This window comes from Pleurodeles waltl, chromosome 3_1 (genome assembly GCF_031143425.1).
Source record: "Pleurodeles waltl isolate 20211129_DDA chromosome 3_1, aPleWal1.hap1.20221129, whole genome shotgun sequence".
Classification (NCBI taxonomy): Eukaryota; Metazoa; Chordata; class Amphibia; order Caudata; family Salamandridae; genus Pleurodeles; species Pleurodeles waltl.
In genome coordinates, this window is record NC_090440.1 from 1,787,428,502 (window position 1) to 1,787,449,767 (window position 21,266).

The 21,266-nt window shown below is 43.2% G+C and overlaps 1 protein-coding gene across 1 annotated transcript in view; it reads left to right on the plus strand.

Annotated features, from left to right (window-relative positions):
• GTF3C3 (general transcription factor IIIC subunit 3) overlaps positions 1-21,266 on the plus strand; it is a 222,279-nt gene that overhangs the window by 177,427 nt on the left and 23,586 nt on the right. The window contains exons 16-17 of the mRNA XM_069225852.1: positions 8,840-8,964; positions 20,337-20,489. Coding sequence (XP_069081953.1) covers positions 8,840-8,964; positions 20,337-20,489 — 278 coding nt within the window. The remainder of the gene's footprint in view (positions 1-8,839; positions 8,965-20,336; positions 20,490-21,266) is intronic.

Sequence of the window (21,266 nt, forward strand, 5' to 3'; positions counted from 1 at the left end):
GTTAATTTCTGCTTAGGTTTTGAAATAATGCTGCAACCATATTAGTGCCAACTTCAGCATAAAAGTAACTTTGTAAAAATGTACTTTAGGCTGCTTGTTTCAGAACTGGTTTAACACCAGATCTACTCACCACACCTCTAAAGCTGCAATAGAAATCCTTGGTTGGAAGAGTTAATGCCCCTGGCTCAGAAAACAGAGACCTGCGTCTGAGCCTGAGCAGTGGGTTTTACCCACTGACCGTTTAGCAGGGAAATAGCTTTCTGGAAGTGGACAGACGTAGATGGCAAAACGAAGTGCGTCTTTAGCACTACCTCTTTTTGACTTGAAGATGTCAGGGGGGGACTTCGCCTGTTCATTACCAAGACCCTCCCAGACTGCTGATCTCCAGTCACAGTAGTAAGAAAAAGCAGTTCTGCCACCTATGCAAATCCAAAGCTGGAATACATATTCTTGGCTGGGATAATTAATGACTGTCTGAGAGAACAATGCTTCCCTCTGGGCCCAGGAAATCTAGTGAATGTTAACTCGACAACTTAGCATGCATTAGGATCTGGGATTGGACTGGACATTTGGCAGAACATATAGAAGCTTTAGCACTACCTCTCTGGACTTTGAGATATGGCAAGGAGGGCTTATTCTGATCATCCTCAGGACCCTCTTAGACAGTCGAGCGCTACAGCCGTTGTAGGAGAGAAAACCCATTTAAACCGTGTCGGGTGCAGAAGTTGCTAAGAAGCTAAAGACCGGCCTGGTCTCCCTGTTGCCTGCCGTGCACTTCCAATTTGAAATAAGATCCTGGGAAATTTTACAGTAAGCCAAAGCAGAATTGCTGCAAAAGGAGGTAGGGACTGTGAGGAAATAGGATTGGGTGGTAGATTTTCTCCAGTCACTTACTAGTGCACAGGATATATCTGGCACCTTGGCCACAAGCTGTAACTACCAGGGGTGAACAGAGATTCTCTCAAAACTAACTGTCTAGGGACCAAACTGGAATACATTTATTGAATTGGTAAGTGTACCCAATCTCAGATTAATAATCCCTTTTCTGACAGTGAGCCTATGTGTATCCCATATGTTGGCCCTGAAGGTGTTTGGAGGATGGGATGTCCTGGGGACCTCCAAATTGTAATGTAAATGTAGCCAAACTTCATGAAATCATGTGCTAGCCTGCAGAAGCACTATGCTTGACTAGCCTGACAGTGTTATTGTACTTAAGGCTGTGGCACACTCTGCCTCCGAAGCGAATGGACACCAACTTTGCTGGCTCAGCAGGAAGTGGAGCAGGAGCAGTGGGAGCTCAACTCCAGCCTGAAACTTAGCCCGTCAATACACCCGGTCAGCTGTTGGCCCGCGACTGGCATCACTGTATGCCAGTATTTTACCAGGCAGTGGAGTTGTGGAGCGCAGGAGTGTTCCATTGGTGAGGCAAGAGTGTGGCGGGGAGGAAGACAAAGGAGCTGCTGTGATGAGTGGTGGTGTGTTTTCTAATGGATTGTTGCAGATTGTTGTTAGGTACTGATGGTACCCGGCGTTAGGCTGGTGCGATGTGGCTGGCGCCCACGGAGGTGTGCCTGTCTCTCTTTTTCCTATTATCGCCTCTGATTTTCCTGCCTTCCTAAACCTCATCAGCAAACTCCCACCCTCTGCCTGCCTCGTTTGCCTGGTAATACATCTGGACAGTACCTTAAAACCGCACCCTGCCTACTCAGACAAATATCTTGCCAGGGGAATGTGACTCACTCTTCACTCTCATCTCAAAGCATACCCTTCCTGGCAGCGGGTGGGGGTGTTAGGGGTAGTTGGGAGAGTGTGATTTAAAGCATGCAGCCGTCCCAGAGCATCGACATGAAGCAAAGTGAAGTGGAGCTGAGTGCAGCAGTGACGTGTTAAGGCATGTACTGTGCAGGGACAACTGCTGACTACAAGTAATTATAGTAGCCTCAATCACAGGGACACTCTACTTCCTATTTTCACTTAGATGATTGATGAGGCTCATCAGCCGCAGGTCCAAGAAAACCCAATAATCTTATCACTGGTTAAGGAGCCCTTCAGCCATGCGGTGCAACCGCCTGAGGAAAAAAAAAACCAGCCTAAATGAATTGGCAGTGGTTGAGGTTTCTAGTAGTGACGCTGTAATTCCTGTGGAATCGGGGACCAGTAAAGCACTCATGGCAAATTTTACATTGCCTACCAGATTATAATTCGAATAGTATTTAGACTCCTCCAACACACACCATCATTCTCATACCACCCTTTTGGCATGCCAAAAAACACTAATTAAATTGTTCAGTGGTATTCCTGTCTCAAGCTCTTCGTCAAGTTTGAAATTATCAACATCCCTGGACATTACCACTCAAGCCTCTTGTCATTTCCCTGAAAATTATGTTCACTATTCAGAATCCCTGAAATGCCTGGAGAGAATTTTATCATCAATTTTACTTTTACTTTAAAAGTCTGCCAACAATGCAGACAATATTTTGGATATGTTTTCAGCGATTGTACATTACTTAGTTCGAAAGGAGGCTAAGATTATGGACAAGGGATCTCTGGTTTCCAACTTTGAAGACACCTTTGGCAGGGAATGCCAGTGGGATGGGGCAAGACCAAGCCCAGTTTCCTTGGGCAAAGTCAAGGAATTTTGTGGTCCAACTGGGCTACCTTAACCACATAAAAGAAATGAAAGGAGTGCTGATAATGGGGAAACATCCATGATCTTCTCTCTGGAAAAACTATTTGAGGATTTTTGGGATGTTATACTGGTAAAAGTTGCTCCTGTGAATAATAATTTATATTCAGGGAAAATCCTTTATCCAGTTCTCCAGAAACGAGGAAAAAGAAAAGGAAAAAGGATTAAGCAAGTTTCCAACTACGTGAATAATCACATAACCCTAAAGCTGTCACTGCAGAAGGTCCTTTTAAAAAATTTGAGGAAAAAAAATGGTGTCTCATACAGAAAAAGAGAGTAAATAAACTACAGTTTGCGCCAGTCTTGAACTCAGATGACAATCAATAGTATTTTGTTGAAAATGCTGCGGTCTCCTCACTACCCTTGCCTGATTCCCTACACCTACCTTTAATCAGGCTATCGAGGACTGCAAGAAATTGTCTAATCTGTCTGTTCCAGAATGCTATACGTTCTGTTAATAGAATTCACCATACCTTTCCTTCTAGTACTCTTCATCTGTATGCTAAAGCATTTCCAAATAATGAAAATGAAAAAGTAATTGAAAAGTCAGTTTCCTCTTGTGCAAAACTCTTCTTCTGATTCTGATGTATCAATGGTTTTAGATTTTATTTTTCTGTTTGATAACCAGGGTATGCCATTTAATAGATCAGCTCTTGTGAACTGTCTGTCTGGAGTTGAAGCCTTAAAAATGGTAAATTGTAACGCTGTTCATTTGGTTCAAACATTACCTTTCTCTTTTGACAATAGATCACAAGACACTTTCAATGAATGATTCTTTGGGGACGTAGGTTATTGAATAGTGAAAAAAAGACCCTAAGGAAACTAATTCTGTGAAAATTTGTCATTAAGAATCAGGATAATACTGTCTTTGGTCGAAATTTGTCTGATGCGTTGGGGAATTTCCAGATTCAACAGAATGCTTTCAAGATCTTGCCCCCATTGCGATTAAAGAGTCTGCTGAAAAATGGGTAGCTAATTTAAGTAGTGGGTACAATATCGAGTTTTGTTTAAAAAGGGATATGTTTAATCTTACTGCTGCTTCTCCAATTCAACATAGACCTCAGCCATTTTTAACCTGGAATTTAAATAATGGAATAAGGTGTCTGTTTTTTCTACTAAGGATGAATATTTTGCCTCGCATCTAGGTACACTACTATAAAAGTTATTGTTGTATTTGTTCCAGCAGCACAAGTTTGCTCATGAGGGGAATTAGTTTATTGGCCACCACTCTTGACAAATCTATATTCCTGAAGAATTGTGAGCGGTAGGAGTTACCATCCTATTCACATACCTTAGGCTTTAAGATCACATTTATTACTGCCTCCTTAGCTCTAGTGGCTTCTTGGTATAGGTCTACTAATATTGGGGTTAAGATCCTTGTGTTCTCATTATAGAACCCTTAGGTGAGGCCATCAGTGCCTTGGGTCTTCCCGCCAGGCACGCCATCAATTGCAGCCACGATCTCTTGCACACTAATGGGTTCATGTAGGTAGGTAGGCATGACCCCCTCGATCCAAGCCATTGTTATGTTCTCAAGGTAGCATTGAGTATCAATCAGGTCTTTGAATGCCTTATGGGAATATAGGTCAGCATAGTATGATTTAAATGCTTGGAAACATGTTCTTATTCCTTTTGATGGTGTCACCGGAGTTAGTTTTCAGTGCATGTACTGCTGTTTGTTTGTGATAGTTTTGTAATAGCGATGACAGTGTCCTGCCAGGGCTCTCACTTTCACCGTATTTCCTGGCAGTTGTTTCTTTTCCTATGAATTTAGACTTTATCTGCTAGTTCCCTGTAGGAGGCAAGGGTCTCATTCAAATTTAGAGGGTTTTGGGATCATGAGTCACAGCATATCCTTTCTTCAGGTCAGAGAGCATGTTTTCTAGCTTATCAAGTTGTGATCTGAACGTTTCTATTTCTCCAGAGTGTTTGCCAATCTTCTGCTCTTTTAGGTGTACCTGAAACATTCCCCAGACATGGTCAGTCAAGGGTCAGAGCCCCCATTTAGGTTAAAAAGAAAATCCAACTATCACTTCTCTTAGTTCAGAGTGAAATGCCAGGTCCCTTGGGACACCAGATGGAAAGTACCACATATTAGTTTATGATTAGGGTTTTGGAAATTCAAGGGTTAGTGGGACGGGGCCATGATCAGGCAACCTGCTTGGTAAATTTACTATGGCAGTGATCCATGAAAGAATCAATTGCCAGCGCAGCCAGAAATCAATGTGGAAGTGTATGTTATGGACTGTGGTGTAATAGGAGTTTACTTTATTGGTTCCCTTTTTGGCTCTCCAGACATATTGCACTCTATCTGTTGCAAACATGGAACACAGAAGCCTTTCGGGCAATGGATGATCTGTTCTATTAGGGTTATATCTGTCCACTTCTGGGCATAGTGTAAGGTTAAATTTCCCCCCCCACAGGATCTTTTGTGTATTCCATTGCCTTAAAAACCTCCAAGGAGTTTATGCAAGTGGCGTACATATTAATAAGTTTGATGGCTATATCTTGCAGCAGACCAACTAGTATTAAAGCTGCACCCAGCATAGTCATACGCACGCTCAAGAATTTCTTGATTCAAATGGCCATTCTGCGTGAGTATGAACTATAGGAGGTGAAATATCAGTTGGATACAGGCTACAGGAGGAGGCAAAGATGTTACCTGAGCCAGTACCCAGATGTGTCTGCTGTAACATAGCTATTTCCACCCTTGGGAAGAAAGGAGTGCCAGGATCACATGTCTTTCTTTAGGGCTTCCCAGACCCTGTACATTCCAGGTAGTAATCTTGAAATAACGCATATCTAAACATAGTTGTAAATAAAAATGGCCTAATATTGCGTACGATCAGAACTTAAAGAACAACAGATGTAAAATGTGTGCATCCTGTGTAAACCCCATCCCTCCAAAACTCTTCCCGGCCCACAAGGATTCCCAAACTCACAGTACAGTTTACTCATACTGTAGCAACACCTTCAAACAGCGGTATAGGGGGCTCGAGTCTTGCCGTCCTACCCCAAAGCTCCTTACGTGAGGTAAATTAAAAAATCGGCTCCATCTACTTACAGTCTTAAGAATAAACTCGAGGCCGCTAGCAGTAGAGTCCAACAGTGACCCAACTTCAGTGCTTTCTTAGGAGTCTGAAAGATTGCAGTAGCATCGTATTTTTAATATACCTAATCTCATGCTATATGGTCAGGTAAGCAGAGTGTTTTTGAGAGGGAGTCCCACATGATGACCTAGTCCGGTCCCCAGCTAGGCACGCCTTGCTCCAGAAAATGTTTGTTGCAAAATGCCTATGTGGGTCAGTTGTCATCCATACAGGAGCCTGTTTTCATATCAGATGTTGTGTCTTTTGCTCTTTTTCATCCTTCAAACAGTGCAAGCTTCATGGCTTCCTTGGAGTTACTTTTAATAGTGGCTTGATGACTAATTCCAATTTGAAGGCAAGCACGGTACAGCATTGCAAAAGTGATGCAGTTTTTCACTTTTGATTAAGCTCTTCTAGCTTCCCACACTGCTGGTGTAAGGTCCGAGAACACAGACATAGGGAAGCCTTGAAACTGTATCGGGCCTTTCTCTCTTGCCATACCCCAAACTGTGTCACTGTCCTGATAATTTAATAGGCAGACGATCATAGATCTTGGTGGGGCACCCGGTGGTGGTTTTGGTCCAAATATCTATACACTATGCTCTCTTTCCACGACATGCAGGTTGGCAAATGTTTACCCTGCCCAATAAACCTGTTAGCAGAGTCTCCGCAAAAGATTCTGGTTTTCTCATGTTTAGCATTTCAGGCAGATCCATAATGTGGAAATTATTCCGTTGTGAGCTTGCCTCAGTATCTTCATTCTTGGTGTTGGATTTACAAATTTGTTTTCAGTATTGCACCATTTTCTAGGCCAAAGATTCTCCTTTCAGTCTCAGTTTTAATGCACCTGTGTCTATTCAGGCGGTCCTTCATTAGATCATGCAAGTAGTCAAATGGCCGATTTTGGAGTCCATGGCAGAGAGGCCTAGACCTCTAGAAAAATAGCCTGAATATCTGTCTCTGCAGCAGCATTTATGCCCTCTGACACTCCATGCTGGCGAGGATGTCTCATCTGGAGCTAATGTTTTCACCCACCAACACTGTTTGGGATTAGATTTGCCCATTGTGCCAAAAATGTTCATATGGTATTTCAGCTGCTATTGAAACTTATTTGAGGCCATGTAATACTCCCATTTCTATTGGACAGTGTTGCTAGTCATTTTTGTGGCTCACTCCATTCACAATAGTTTCAACAGCGGTTCAGTCATGGCATCATGCTCCTTCAATGTAGTGAAATCTCCAGAATTTGCCACAGAAGAAGCAGCCCTTTCACCTCCAACTAGGCCTACTCACAAAGACTCTTGTCTACATGGGAAGCGCAGATCTTTTCTGGTCCATGACCCATCAAAGCATCTCCTCCAATTCACATCATGGGGGCATTGCTCCCACCAGGCCTGCCACTCCAGGAGGCCCACCTCTAACTGTTGTTTTAAGGGACACCCATGCTATTCTAGTCCCTGTGCACCACCATTAACTGCTCATCACAGTGTGGCAGGCCCCAGAGCGCCATTTGGGCAGTTGCGCTCCCCCTTGCCTGTGCATGCCAGGCTTCACCAAGAGCCGCCGCTCATCAGGCCTCCTAGGTGCTCCAAACTGCAAAGGAGTTTTGGCAAAGTTCAGTCCCCCACCACTGCTGTCACAGGTATGTCCTCACTTAATGCACATTGATATGTTTATTAAAGTATAATTTGGAGCTGAGGAGAGCAGGTGTCAGTTATTCCCCCATCTTAGGTGGCTGTAGGCCATGCCCCTCTTCACCACTATGTTTTAGATGCTAAGTTTCAAATGGCGACTTCATGCACATGATTTGGTTTTCATGGCCTTCAAGATTAACAGCCTGAAACAGGTGTAAACCTTGCACAAGCCCTTTGCACCTGTTCGGCCAGTTGTGCTAGATGCTAAAGCCAAACATGCTCTGCATGCAGTGTCTAGAGCACATTGTACTGGCACGAAGGGAGCCAAAATGGCCTTCCTCGGAAACATATTTCTTGCAGATATATGCACAGCTGCTACCTGGCTCACATCACAAACTTTAACAAAACATTATTCATTGGAATTTGTACCCAACAAGAGGCACACGGTGGGCATAGAGTTTCTAAAAATTCTTCCAAGCATCTGCCTCTTCTGCTTATAAGCCACCACTTTAGTGAGAAAGCACCGCTTTGTAGTCTATGCTACAACCAGGAAATGTTAGTTACCATGTATATGTTTGCAGTTTGTAGTACAGTAGTTACACATGCAACCTTTCACCTCTCAGAATGCACGCTGACAATATGCTTGCTTTACACTACTAACAGTATATTTTCCTTCACAGTGAATCTGCACACAATTACTCTTGCTTTGCTTCTAACTACTTGCGTGCACTCACCCAATTTGAGGTGGGGGAAGAGAGTGGGAGTCTGACGTGGAGTCTTTGTACCAGCACATTATGAGTTTCTGGGAGGGATCATGAGTTATCTCAAAACTGAAACTTAGACTTCAAAGGAAACCAACTTGCAATGTCCATACTACAGGCAGTAAACAGTTGGTGACTGATTCACAAAGTGCTTGTGCACTTGGGTGGCCCGAGTTCATGACGGGGGCCCTCTAATTGTGGCCGGACCTCCACAATGGATAACTGCAGCATGGGGTCCAACCACAATTGTAGGACTCCTGCCACAAGTGCAGGCCACCCACCACTACTGTGGGACCACAGCCACGAGTGCGGCGGCCCTTTGTGAACCAGGCCCATAGTTATTTGGTAAGTAACATTTTCACTTACAAGTAACTTTTGCTTTCCCTGCAAAGAATGCTATGGGGCAGTGTGCACCAAATGTACTCATCCTGAATTTGAGGCTGAGGGGAAACACAATATGATCTCCAAAAACTGTTATTATTCTGCTTAGTATATCTCTCTGGTCCTGCCAAGCATCCTAAACATATTTGGCTGCCTCACGTTTGCTTGATGCCCTTCAGTGTTTGGCGTGGTTGTTTCAAAATCATACGTGCTCTTTTATCCTTCTGAAAGTATGTTTTTTCAGTGCATTGTTTTTACACTTATTTTACACACTTTTTTGTCTTATAGGACAGTATGTACAGGCCTTTCGCTCAAAACAAAATGAAACTCTTACTAACCTATGTATCGGCCTAACATTTATCCACATGGCATCCCAAAAGTATGCTTTAAAGAGACACGCTCTTGTAGTGCAGGTAAGGCCTTCTGATCAATGTGTGAACACTTATGACCTGTTTTTCATTCATTCAAAGTGTTGTGTAGCAAGTTAATAACTGCCTAACAAAAATTCATGTATGTGCTGTTGTAACTCAGTACCTCGCCTTAAATACAGTTCCCCCCGTTAAAAACGAATGGAGCAGGGTTTGCACAAAATATATCTATCCCATGTGGACAAAAAAAAAAGTATTTCTTTCAAGTCTCGCTTAATTACCTTCTACTAATGTTAATAATAACATTCTGCTTACTACAAAGAACACTTCTGTTGGTTTTGAAAAAAATGCAAGTACCCTTATTTTCAAAATATAATCTTATAGTTATCAAGAGCTTTCATACCTTTAATTTCATTACATTTTACTTTGAATAACATACTCATCACAATTCGTATTCTAAGATAATCCACTTTCTATTGACTGTAAAATCACATTCAATACACATGGCAAGACTGCTACAATCACATTACGACCAAATGATCGAGAGTCACATTCAGTACATAAAACAAGACTGTCTCCTCATCGTTTCAGTAGAATCACTGGTATCCCTAACTCTTTTCAGGACATATAAATTAAAAGCAGTTTGTTTTCCAAATTTAAAACAAACAGTGTTCGAAAAATATACATTTATTTGTAGAATACATCTAAATAATATTATTAATTCCATTATTACTGATTTCTTCACCTAGTATCATAAAGAATTTTACGCTTCCAGGGAGTTGGATCATCTCCCTCATTTATTGCCATCACTTCATTTGAAAAATCCTCTCACTATCCAAATCCTTGCCTGATAGGCTTCAACCTCTACTAGCATTTAACATCTGATGGAGTATTCTAGTTTCAGATTCCTTACCTTAGAATTTTCCCCAGGTGTCAGACTGGATCCAGAGATTTTCCTTCTAGCAGTACCCTTGCGTGCCGTCAGGTGGCATCAGTCGACTCCACGTCCGCCGTTGCGTTGACGGTGGCCTTGAGGCGCCACGCCTGGTTGAGGACATTTGGTTTTTTTAGGGGATGTCCAACAGACCCTCATTGACTTGCCCTTTGATGGCTACGGTCTCTTTGGCGACCAGGCGGACTCAGCGCTTGAGAGGCTTAAGGAGGAGAGCTGGGCTATGGTTCGGTCCTTTGGCCTTTTGGTTGCCATTCGCTCCCAACAGTCTTCCTTTTCGCCCTATTCATGGCCATGGAAGCTGCTTCCTCTCACGTCCCTTTTCCAGCCATTGTGCCACCCACGCTGCTCCCTCCAAACCTTCCTAGTCCGTAACCCCATATACCAGTTGGTGGCAGAATTCGTCATCACCTACCCCACAGGGAGACCATCACGACTGAGAGGTGGGTTTGGCAGATCATCCGAAGGGGCTACTCCCTTCCCCTTCAAGACTACTCCACCGGCCATGCCTCCATCTCACAGCCCCTTACCGGAGGATCATCTGGCACTTCTACGCAAGGAAGTTATGGCTCTCTTGGCCAAGGAAACCATTGAAAGGGCCCCTGCGTCAGAAGTAGGTTGTGGTTGTTATTCCCGCTACTTTCTGGTGCCCAAAAAGGACAAGAGCTTACGTCCTATCCTAGACCTTCAGGCCCTCAATCTCTTTTTCAAGAAGGAGAAGTTCAAAATGTTCCCTCTGGCTCGGGTCTTGTCTGCCTTGGATCCAAGAGACTGGATGGTAGCTTTGGACTTGCAGGACACTTACTTCCATATTCCCGTCCTGCCTGCCCACAGACGCTACCTACGATTCGTGGTAGGTTAAGATCATTTACAATTTACCCTGCTCCCTTTTGGCCTTACAAGCGTCACTCGGGTGTTCACGAAAGTGATGGCGATGCTTGCAGCTCATCTGCGTAGTTTAGTGGTTTCAGTCTTCCCCTACCTCGACCACTGGCAGTTGAAGGTGGACATGCCCCAGAAAGTTGTCTCCCACCTTCAGACTATGACAAACCTCCTGCACACACTGGGGTTCGCTACAAACATGCCTAAGTCACACCTGACTACCTTTCAATGCTCCCTTTCATCGGGGCTGTTCTGGACACAGTGCAGTTTTCTGGCCTATCCTCCTGAAAAGTGAGTCCAGAATATTAAGGCAATGATTCAGATGTTTCAGCCTCTATCTTGGTTTTCAGTGAGAACAACTCAGAGGCTGCTGGGCCTCATGGCCTCCTGAAGCCTGCTAGTGGCAGATTGCATATGCGGGCTCTGCACAGAGACTTGAAGTTCCAGTGGGCGCAGCATCAGGGTAATCTTTTCAACATAGTCCAGATCTCCGAGGGGACTGCGAAAGATCTGCACTGGTGGCTTTCAAATCAGGATTGGGTCAACGGCAGATCTCTCTCCCTTCCCCAACCAGATCTGACAGTAGCGACAGACGCGCCACTCCTGGAATGGGGCGGCTACATGGGAGAGGCGGTGATCAGAGGCCTCTGATCTCTGGCGGATTCTGGGCTCCACATCAACCTTCTGGAGCTCCTGGCGATCAGGCTTGTTTTAAAAGCATTCCTTCTCTCGCTCAAAGGGAAAGTAGTGCAGGTGTTCATGGACAACACTACCGCCATGTGGTACTGCAACAAACAGGGTGGAGTTGGTTCCTGGACCCTTTGTCAAGAGGCTCTGTGCCTCTGGAAATGGCTGGCACATCAGGGCATATCTCTGGTGGTTCAACATCTGGCGTGTTCTCTGAACGCCAGAGCAGAGGAACTCAGCCTTCGATGCATAGTCGATCACGAATGGCATCTCCATCCAGAAGTGACGCAAGCTCTCTTTCTCAAATCGGGAGCACCTTGGTTGGATTTGCTCGCCTCTGCAGAGAATGCACAATGTGAGCTGTTTTGTGCATTGGAGTTTCCAATGTGGCACTCGCTTTTCGTATCGAGTGGAACTCGGGCCTGCTTTAGGCCTTCTCGCCAATACCAGAGTTCTGAGGAAGATCAAGAACGACTGGGCCCAAGTAATCCTTGTGGCTCCGGACTGGGCATGGAGAGTATGTGGTATCCAGAGCTATTCAGCATGGCCATTGATCCTCCAGTTAGACTGCCCCTTCAGGAGGATGTTCTGTTGCAGCAACAGGGGGAGGGTTCTCCATCCGAACCTGTCCAGTCTTCCCCTTCATGCGTGGAGATTGAGCGGTGGCAGCTAACGGCTTTTGACCTTCCACCCGAAGTCTGTGAGGGCATCCCTCCACCAAAACAGTCTACGCTTGTCATTGGCATAAATTCGTGGCAGGGTGTACAAACAAGTCTCTTGATCCCCTCTCTGCTCCTCTCTCTGAGGTTCTTCTGTTCATCCTATCTTTAGCCCAGCAGGGCTCTGCATTGAGCACTCTTAAAGGTTTTGTCGGCTATCTCAGCCTTCCGCAGGGTTGCTGGACTAACGTTCTCTTTTTAAATCTCCACTTGTGGGTAGATTCCTTAAGGGTCTTACCCATTTGTTTCCTCCCACCCCATTTATCATGCCTCAGTGGGACCTTAATATTGTTCTTACTTATCTGATGTGTGCTCCTTCTGAGCCATTACACCACTGTTCTTTGTGGCTCCTTACTCCTAAAACTACATTTCTTGTTGCCATCACTTCGGCTTGCAGGGGTGAGTAAGCTTTAGGCTCTTTCTTCTAAAGCTCCATTCTTGTATATTTTCCCTGACAAGGTGGTGCTCTGTATGAGGGCCTCCTTTCTTTCCAAAAGTGGTCACACCCTTTCATGTAGGTCAATCCTTCACTTGGCCTACTTTTTACACACCTCGCATCCTTCTCATGAAGAGGAAAGACTCCACCATCTGGACCCAAAAAGAGTGTTGGTGTCCTGCTTGAATCGTACCAAAGATTTCCAGATGTATGATCAACTCTTTGTTGGATATGCGGGTGCAAAGAAAGGGAAGTCGGTGCAGAAGCATACCATCTCACGATGGGTGCTTCTTTGCATCAAAATGTGCTGTCTTTGGCTAAGAAGTAACCTCCCGAGGGCTTGCGCGCTCACTCCTCCAACTGCTTCCACAGCGTTAGCATGCGGAGTTCCTCTCCTGGATATCTGTTGATAGCAACGTGGGCATCTCTGCACATGTTTAGAAAGCATTACTGCCTGGACAGTCAGGTCCACAGAGTCAGCTACTTTGGTCGTTCAGTCCTGCAGCACTTTTTAGTATGATCGTGGTTCGCAGCCCACCCCCGGGGATGGTATTGCTTGGGTATCTATTCTGAGGTAAGGAATCTGCAACTAAAAGTCACTATCAGATGAACAAGTTACTTACCTCCAGTAACGATTTATCTGGTAGAGACATATTCTAGTTGCAGATTCCTTACAGACCCACCCATCCTCAATGCTTGAAAACTGATTTCTAGGGACAGGGATTACCCTGTCATGACCTTAGTTTTGGTGCACCATTCTCAGTGTTTTTCATGGCTCCGCACTTTGGTCGTGGAAAGGCGTGAAAAGAACTGATGTCACTACACCGAGGCGCCACCTATATATGACCCCAATGTCATCACGACGCCAACGATGGACACGGAGTCGACTGACGGCACACAAGAGTAATGCTCAAAGAAAAATCTCGGGATCTAGTCTGACGCCTGGTGGAAATTCTAAGGTAAGAAATCTGCAACTAGAATATGTCTCTACCAGATAAATTGTTACAAAGGGTAAGTAAATTCTGCTGTTTTTATAGACAGTAGCTGTGCATAGCCTAAAATTTAGTAACACGTCAACTCAGCACTCAGACATTTGCTTAACATCTCTCACGTCTGGGTGGAGCATAATTCCCCTTCTATTGATTGCATTTGAAATTTTATATAAAGGGAAAATAATGTAGTAACTCCCCTGAAAATATACTATTAGAGCTTTACAGTTCTCTTATCTCAATTACTTCATCTACCACCACGTCCATATTCTCAATTTCTGGATTCGCTCACATTTTCAAAGGTTAGGGGGTCACTTGTTATTTCATGCTTCTTGAGCCAATCTTACCTGGTCTCTTATTTATTTGCAACAAAACGAGTGCAATATTAAATAGTCATCCGCTATAAGAGAACAGCACTTATTAGTTGTATACAGTTCCTAAGCCCCTCCCACGAAATTGTCCATTTATCTACCAGGTGATTCATTCATCATACCTCTGCTTATCAGTATATAAAATCTATAAATACAAGCTGTGCCTTTTTACTTTCATCAGAGGCCATTCTGGCTTCACATTCATGGTTAGTTGGTCTGCTGAGTTTCTAACAGTGATGCCACTACAAGGGAACATTATTTTTATCTCCTTATATACAATGCCTCACCTCTTTATTCTAAATTTGTGTTTTGCCAAAACTTTTCGTGGATCTTACCTCTCCTTTTTGAATTACCAAATCATCATGGAAAGGTGTGGGTAATGTCACCAAAAGTCAGCACGGAGAGTGTTATCAAATTGCAATCCTAGTAACCTCGCTGTGCTGCCAGCAAATAGCAATAGTCCCATTAGCCACTCATCACTTCTAAAAGATGGCATTCACAATTTAATCCATTACCCTGTACACTCACCTCCTGTACTTTAATCATACTAAAAATCAAATTTGGGGACCGCACCTTCTTCTTCCTTCACAGGATATTTTGTGAAGCTACAATACAGCAGCACTTCTTACTACCTTTCTTCCTACTGACAATAGTTCTAAATGTAACCTGTGCAAATTACAGCTGTTTACAGATAACAGCGGTCTGTTTCAGTATTGTGGTCCCGTATATTTTTCAAAATTCACTCACTGCGTTACTGTGCCTTATTTATGGTATTAATAAGGTAAGAAAAGAATAGAACGCCATATGTAAACATATTGGAGAGTGCAACACAACTGTATCACTGTTATAGTGGTGGTCAAAAGGACACAATGAAGTAAGACGCCACAACTTCTTTCTTCTGATAGGCTCCCTTCAGTGTTAACTCATTGGTACTTATGAGTTGTGGCATCTTACTTCATTGTGTCCTTTCGACCACCATTATAACTCCATGCACCCCTTATCTTTAACATATACAGTTGCGTTACACTCTCTAGTATGTTTACATATGGAGTTCCATTCTTTTCTTTGCTTACCTTTTACAATATAAATGCTCTCATTATATAACAATTATATACTCGTCTCTTATGAACATTATGGGGGTTATTCTAACTTTGGAGGAGGTGTTAATCCGTCCCAAAAGTGACGGAAAAGTGACGGATTTACCACCAGCCGTATTACGAGTCCATTATATACTATGGAACTCGTAATACGGCTGGTGGTATATCCGTCACTTTACCGTCACTTTTGGGACGGATTAACACTCCTCCAAAGTTAGAATAACCCCCATTATGTCATAATGTTCCTATCCACAATACCTGCAAAATGTTTGTTATAGCATTGCCTTATACCCTCTCCTTTAATACATCTTCTTGATATGTATATTGCAAAAATGGTTATTCCTAGGTCCTTACTCACCTACTTGGGGGCAATTTCTCTATTATATAATCTACTCAATACAAATATGGATAGTGCTATAATAATCCTTCTTCGAACTCCTCTCTATTATACAACCCTGTCGGAGTGTTGCAAATTCAACCATATAAAATTGCTCTCTGCATTTTCTCTTCTTGTGCAGATAACTTCCTCTCATTGTGCCCTCTCCTCTTTCTAAGACAAACCACTTTACATCTTTCTCTGAATGTTGGATTTCATTTTAAAGTTTGACCAGAGGGGCATTCCTTTTCCTCATTCTCACATGTTCATTGAGTCTAATAGTCAATTCCCTGTGTGTCTGTCAAACATACAATTTATTGCATGCACAAACATGCATGTATATAATATTACTTGTTCTAAGCCATAACATTGATGTTTAACTCCTTCATGTGCTATTCTGTTACTTTTAATTACACCCTCACAACTATTACAGGAATCACACAGACAATTAGCCAGTTTGGACCCACTCTTGTCCCTTTAAGTGTATACCAAGCATTACCTTATTGTTATATCTTATTGTTTTTTCCCTTCTGTATGCAAACAGAGGATGTTTCAGTTTTTCTTAGCCCTCAACATCTAGATATAAAATATTTTGAAATATAACATTTAAATAATGTAAGATAAATAATTTCAAATAATATTCAAAAATATATATAGAAATGGGGGAAGGGGGATCAGGGATAAAAAAGTAAACAAAATACAAAAAAACACCTTGCCGGGTGACTGGTTCGTCTCAGTCTTCTTCTGCTTCCGGGAAGCACACAGGCTCCCAGTCTTCCCTCAGCCAATCACGATACTGCTTTCACCAGCATGACAGCAGTGTTGTGATTGGTGTGAGCAGCCTCGTTCGGCACACAGGGAGTGAGACCCTGTGCACTTCCCCTCCTGGCTGTACACAACAATACACCTGGGTGGAGAAATGCAAAGCGCACGTTCTGTTTGACCGGCCCAACACGGCCCGCCAAACAGACATGTGTCCTTATGATGCACAAACCCCTCCTCCTCCTCCAGCCCCCTTTAGTCTCGCCCGCCCTATCCTGGCTCCATATAAAAAAAAATCATGGTACCCTTCCGTTATTAGCATTTTATTTTTTACTTCTGCTGAAAGCAGCGGGACAACGCTCCTCCGCCTTAGCGGAGGAACCGCCGCTGAAAAACACACACAAATATGTATATACATATTTATACATACATATATATAATAATAATAATAATAATGAAACAATAAAAAAAAAATTTTTATTTTTTATCTACTACTATAAAAAGCATAAATATATATGTTCATGTATAAATGAAATAAAAAATATTAAAACAGAAGTACAAAACATTAAAATAAATGATCACATTATTTAAATATAGAAAACAGTAAAATTAGAAATATTACAAAAATGTTAAATAACTTATCTAAAACAAATATAAAAACTCCAACAGGTCCAAGAAAGGCGTGCTCTTTTCTTGTCGGTGCCAGCATCAGGGAAGGTCCTACTCCCGATAATCTTCACACTAGTTTAACCATTAAGTTAAAGATGCGGCACTCACAGGATTACGTCAATCTTCTTTTATTCCATGAGAAGACACCCAACAAACTAACACCAACGTGTTTCGACCTTCCCGGTCTTGATCACGGGAAAATGTGTTTTCAAATCAGAAAATAAAAGATACACTTTAACCCACTCCAGTCTGTGCAACAGTAGGGAAAGCATTGGAGTTTGGAGGAGTAAAATGTACTATTCCCACTCCAGTCTGTTCAAAAGCAGAAAACCGTTCGACTTTGTTGGGGTTAAAATGTACTCTTCCCAATCCAATCTGTGCAACAGTAAAGAAAATGTTACTCTTCTGAGGGGATACATTTACTATTCCCACTCAAGTCTGTGCAACAGTAGGAAAATGGCCCTGTATTTGTATGTGGAAAGGATGGTGAGTTTTTTTTTTGTGAGCATTAATAAAGGACTTTAATGAGCATGAGGAAGCACCACATCGGAATGTGATTACAAAGTAATACAGACTTCTGCAGTGCCAATTACCATTTTTATATAATGGATATGTTGGAGCAGAAAAGTCCTCTGCATATTTAGAGACATGCAGGCCTGCTTTGAGTACCCAACTGTACTGTTGTCTGGATTCCTAATGCTGATTTTCTTGTTTTTGTAATGGGTAAACGCGGTCATGCGTGTGCACCATGAAATTTACTTGTCTCACGGATTACAGTCTTGTTGGACCGGGAAGTGTTACCCTCATTATAGTGGAAGGCTACTGCCTTTACTAGGAGTTAAGCAAAACAAGGGTGGTTTGGTCAGTAGTACTCAACAAGGACCCTTTTGCCGTGTGTCACTCAAATGCAGTCTCCAGACTCACTCACTTATTTTTTTAAAGTTCTGCTGTGTGCTTAACTCAACCGTGGCCTATTTCAGGCAGAAGGGGAGTGTGGCACAAGGCAGGAGTAGTGACTCTGCTGGATGTTTGCGTGCCTGGAAAGGGTACAGTACAATGATAGAGCAGTGCTGTGCAGTATATGTGTAGTTAGTGCATGTACTGGGTGTATGATTGCCTCAGAGGAATATATTACATGAGAGATGTAGTGCTGTGCATGAGCAATGAAAGCATGTGCTGGGTGTATGTGTGCATGTGTGAAGTACAAGGCTGTTGTTGTACAGCGCCCACATGGTGAGTGCATTTGCCTCCATTGTGTGTTTTCAAACAGCACACCCTGGTACAGTATACGAAAGCTTCAGTGCGTTCGGACGGAATGTGTGTACTGAATGTATGTGTACTCGTAATGGTACAGTGCATGAAGGTGACAGTGCTGGACAGTACGTGTGTTGTGAATATACATTGAGTAAGTGTGTCTGCATTGGTAAATTATATGGAGGACCCTGGGTTCCACTTTGGGAAGCCTAGGCCTGCCGGTTGAGGACATGAGGAAGAGAGGAATCCCTCAGACAGGTTTATGTATTGCTGCATTACTGTGAGCTGGGTGGGATACAATGGAGGAATTTAGAAAGAGACTCTCATTTTACATGTCAAAAGATTGCTCTTTGATTCAGTGATAGATCGCAAGGACAAGGCCTGGTCACGTCTCAGGAAGGCGATCTGGCTGATAAGGGAATCATAAGGATCAGGGCTGGGTGCCTGGGATTCAACCTTTTGATGCACATATCATTATGGCTGCCATCCAGGTGTAAACTCTGGTCACTCCCATGAATTGTGTTGTGACGCAGTCAGCTTCGGGGTCTGGCCTGCTGCGACAGACATCCTTTCAGGAGGAAATAAGATGAGAAATTTACAAAAAAGAAGAACCCCAGAATAAAACTTCAAAGACTCAGACCATAAATCACATTTGGTGTCTGGAAAAGGACAGTAAGGAGGGGGGAGGTTGAGACCCCACAATCTGCCAAGCAGCCAGACCAGCTGTGTGAGGAGGGGAAGCTGTTCAAAATGTCTGCCTGTGAACAGAAGTGGGGGCAAGGGTCTGCTAGACACTGTGGATGAGGAGACATAATCCATGAAAATCAAGACCACTTGCCCTAGAGCACCTGCCTGCTTGCCAAGACCAGTGTGCCCTGTGTGGAAGAGGAGAGGGTTGGAGGGAGCAAAGTCTATTGGGGATCCCTTTTGAGAGGACTCAATGAGAGAGGTGTGAGGAAACAGCTGTGTACCGAATGGGTTGTTGCTGGTGTTGGTTTGGCTACTTCGTATGCCAGGATAGGAAAACACTGGGGCTGCATTTGGCAAATGGAGCCCTCCCAGCCAGAAAACTGTCCCGGACTGATGCCTGAGGACTGCAAAGGATATCGCAGATGACAACGCACCCCCTCTGGGCTCCAGCCAGGAGCTGAAAAAAGGATCCCGCCATCGCAGAGAAAGGCTGCCTTCCACTTCTTCGCGAGGGGGCTGCTCCGCCAATAAGCGCGCAAGGTGGCAGAGCCGTTCTGCGCCGACAGGTGCTGCTGCGTGGGCCACGAGCAGCCCAACTTTCTCCAAAAAGGCTCAGAACTCACAGGCGCCTGCACTTAGGGCACCTGCTGTAATGCTAAATGTTCCCATCCTGCGGATGTGGTTAAAACATGAACTGGTCCTGTTGGGCCCTGGGGAACTCGTTGCTAAAGGTGTTACTGCAGCATCAACACTTTTGACTTAATTCCTAAAGAGTCAAAGGAGAGCTCTTGTGTACAGCCTATTCTGAGCATAATCTCAAACACTTACATGGAAGAGGGTGGGACAGGGATTTGCCTTACAACTCCTAGCGCCCCGACCTCAAGGGGACTGTTATTGCTTGTGCTCATCGTTATTCCTTTGCATCGGTAAAGTTAGAAATAAAATTCTTCTTTATCTTATAAAAGGAAGTATTTGACTGGACACTGATTTACTGTTTGCTGTTTGAGTAATGAGTTGTGTTCACTTACTTGTATCTACACTCCCTCCAACCCCCCAGCCCTGAGGGAGCCTTTGACTGCTCAATAACAGCTACCGCTGAAAGTTAAGTGCAGAAAGTGTACTTTGCCCAGTTGCTCAGGATGCACAGTAAGTCGGGCCCCAGGATATCAAGAGTAAAAAGCCTCAACCACCACAGTTGCGCCCAGTAGACCCCACATGCCCAGTGGCCCTCTCAATGGGGTACTGGCATGATACGGTGCAAGAATCAAAGCAGTGATGGTATTGGCAAGAAGGTGTGCAACAATATCTTATGCATAAGTTATTAGAAGGCTGAGAATTTGTTTCTAGATGTGGAAACATTTTTGGGTCATTGAGCTGTTTTACATAAATGTTATACATAAAAATGATCATATTGGAATAAATTACTTGAGAGATCGTAGATTTTATATTTACAGATTAGATTTGTAATAGCAACATTTAGCAAAAGTTTCTAGGTCTGTATCATTCATGTAATTATTTTGTATTTTTCTGTAGGGATTTTCTTTTCTAACCAGATATCTGGATCTTCGTGGCCCATGCCAAGAGGCCTATTACAACCTTGGCCGGGCTCTTCATCAGCTGGGCTTAGTCCACTTTGCTATCCATTTTTACCAAAAAGCACTTGAGGTTACTCCGCTTAAATTAGAGGTACAGCATCTTGTATGCTTTTACATTTAACTTCAAAGCTTAATCATATTTGTGTGTTTTATTCTCATGTTATCTAACCACAAGCTGCATCATCAAATTAAGTTATGCTATGTAGTTAGCAAGGAGTTATCCGACAATGTTTTGGTATATGAAGTAGCCAAGGAGGTGAGTGGCAGTATACTCAGGCCTTTTGGACCTGTTCATTCTGTTCTGAACATATTCAAAACTGAACATCAAAAACAGTGCATAGTATAACAAACCACAAATTAAGAGGTTTTTTGATTGTGTTTGAATTAATTTACCTAATTGCATTTCATTATTTTTCGGTATATATTGAACATGAATTTGTGTATTAGCTTAGTTTAAAGTGGTGAGAAATTGGTAGAAGACCATTTTGATTATATGGGCCATATGTATCATGCATGCCCGATCAGGCAATTTGCAACCACAAAAATGCATTTTGGTAGTATGAATTCCCTATTTGCTATTCGATAACATGTTACCGAATTGCAATTTGGAATTGTGCATACATACCGATTGAGTATTAAGAAGGGGTGTTCCTAATACCAAATCGCAGTGGTATGTTTTGTTACCGAAATGTGGTCACAAAACATTTGCAATTTACCACCTACTTGAAGTAGGTAGTAACTTATTCGCAAATGGGAATGATAGCAAAAACATTTTTCTGGAAATCATGACTTTCATCTTGTTGTGGTTCCGCCTTAGACAGTTGAACTTCATAGAGGCGGCAGTATTGGTCATGTGGGTTGTGAAGTC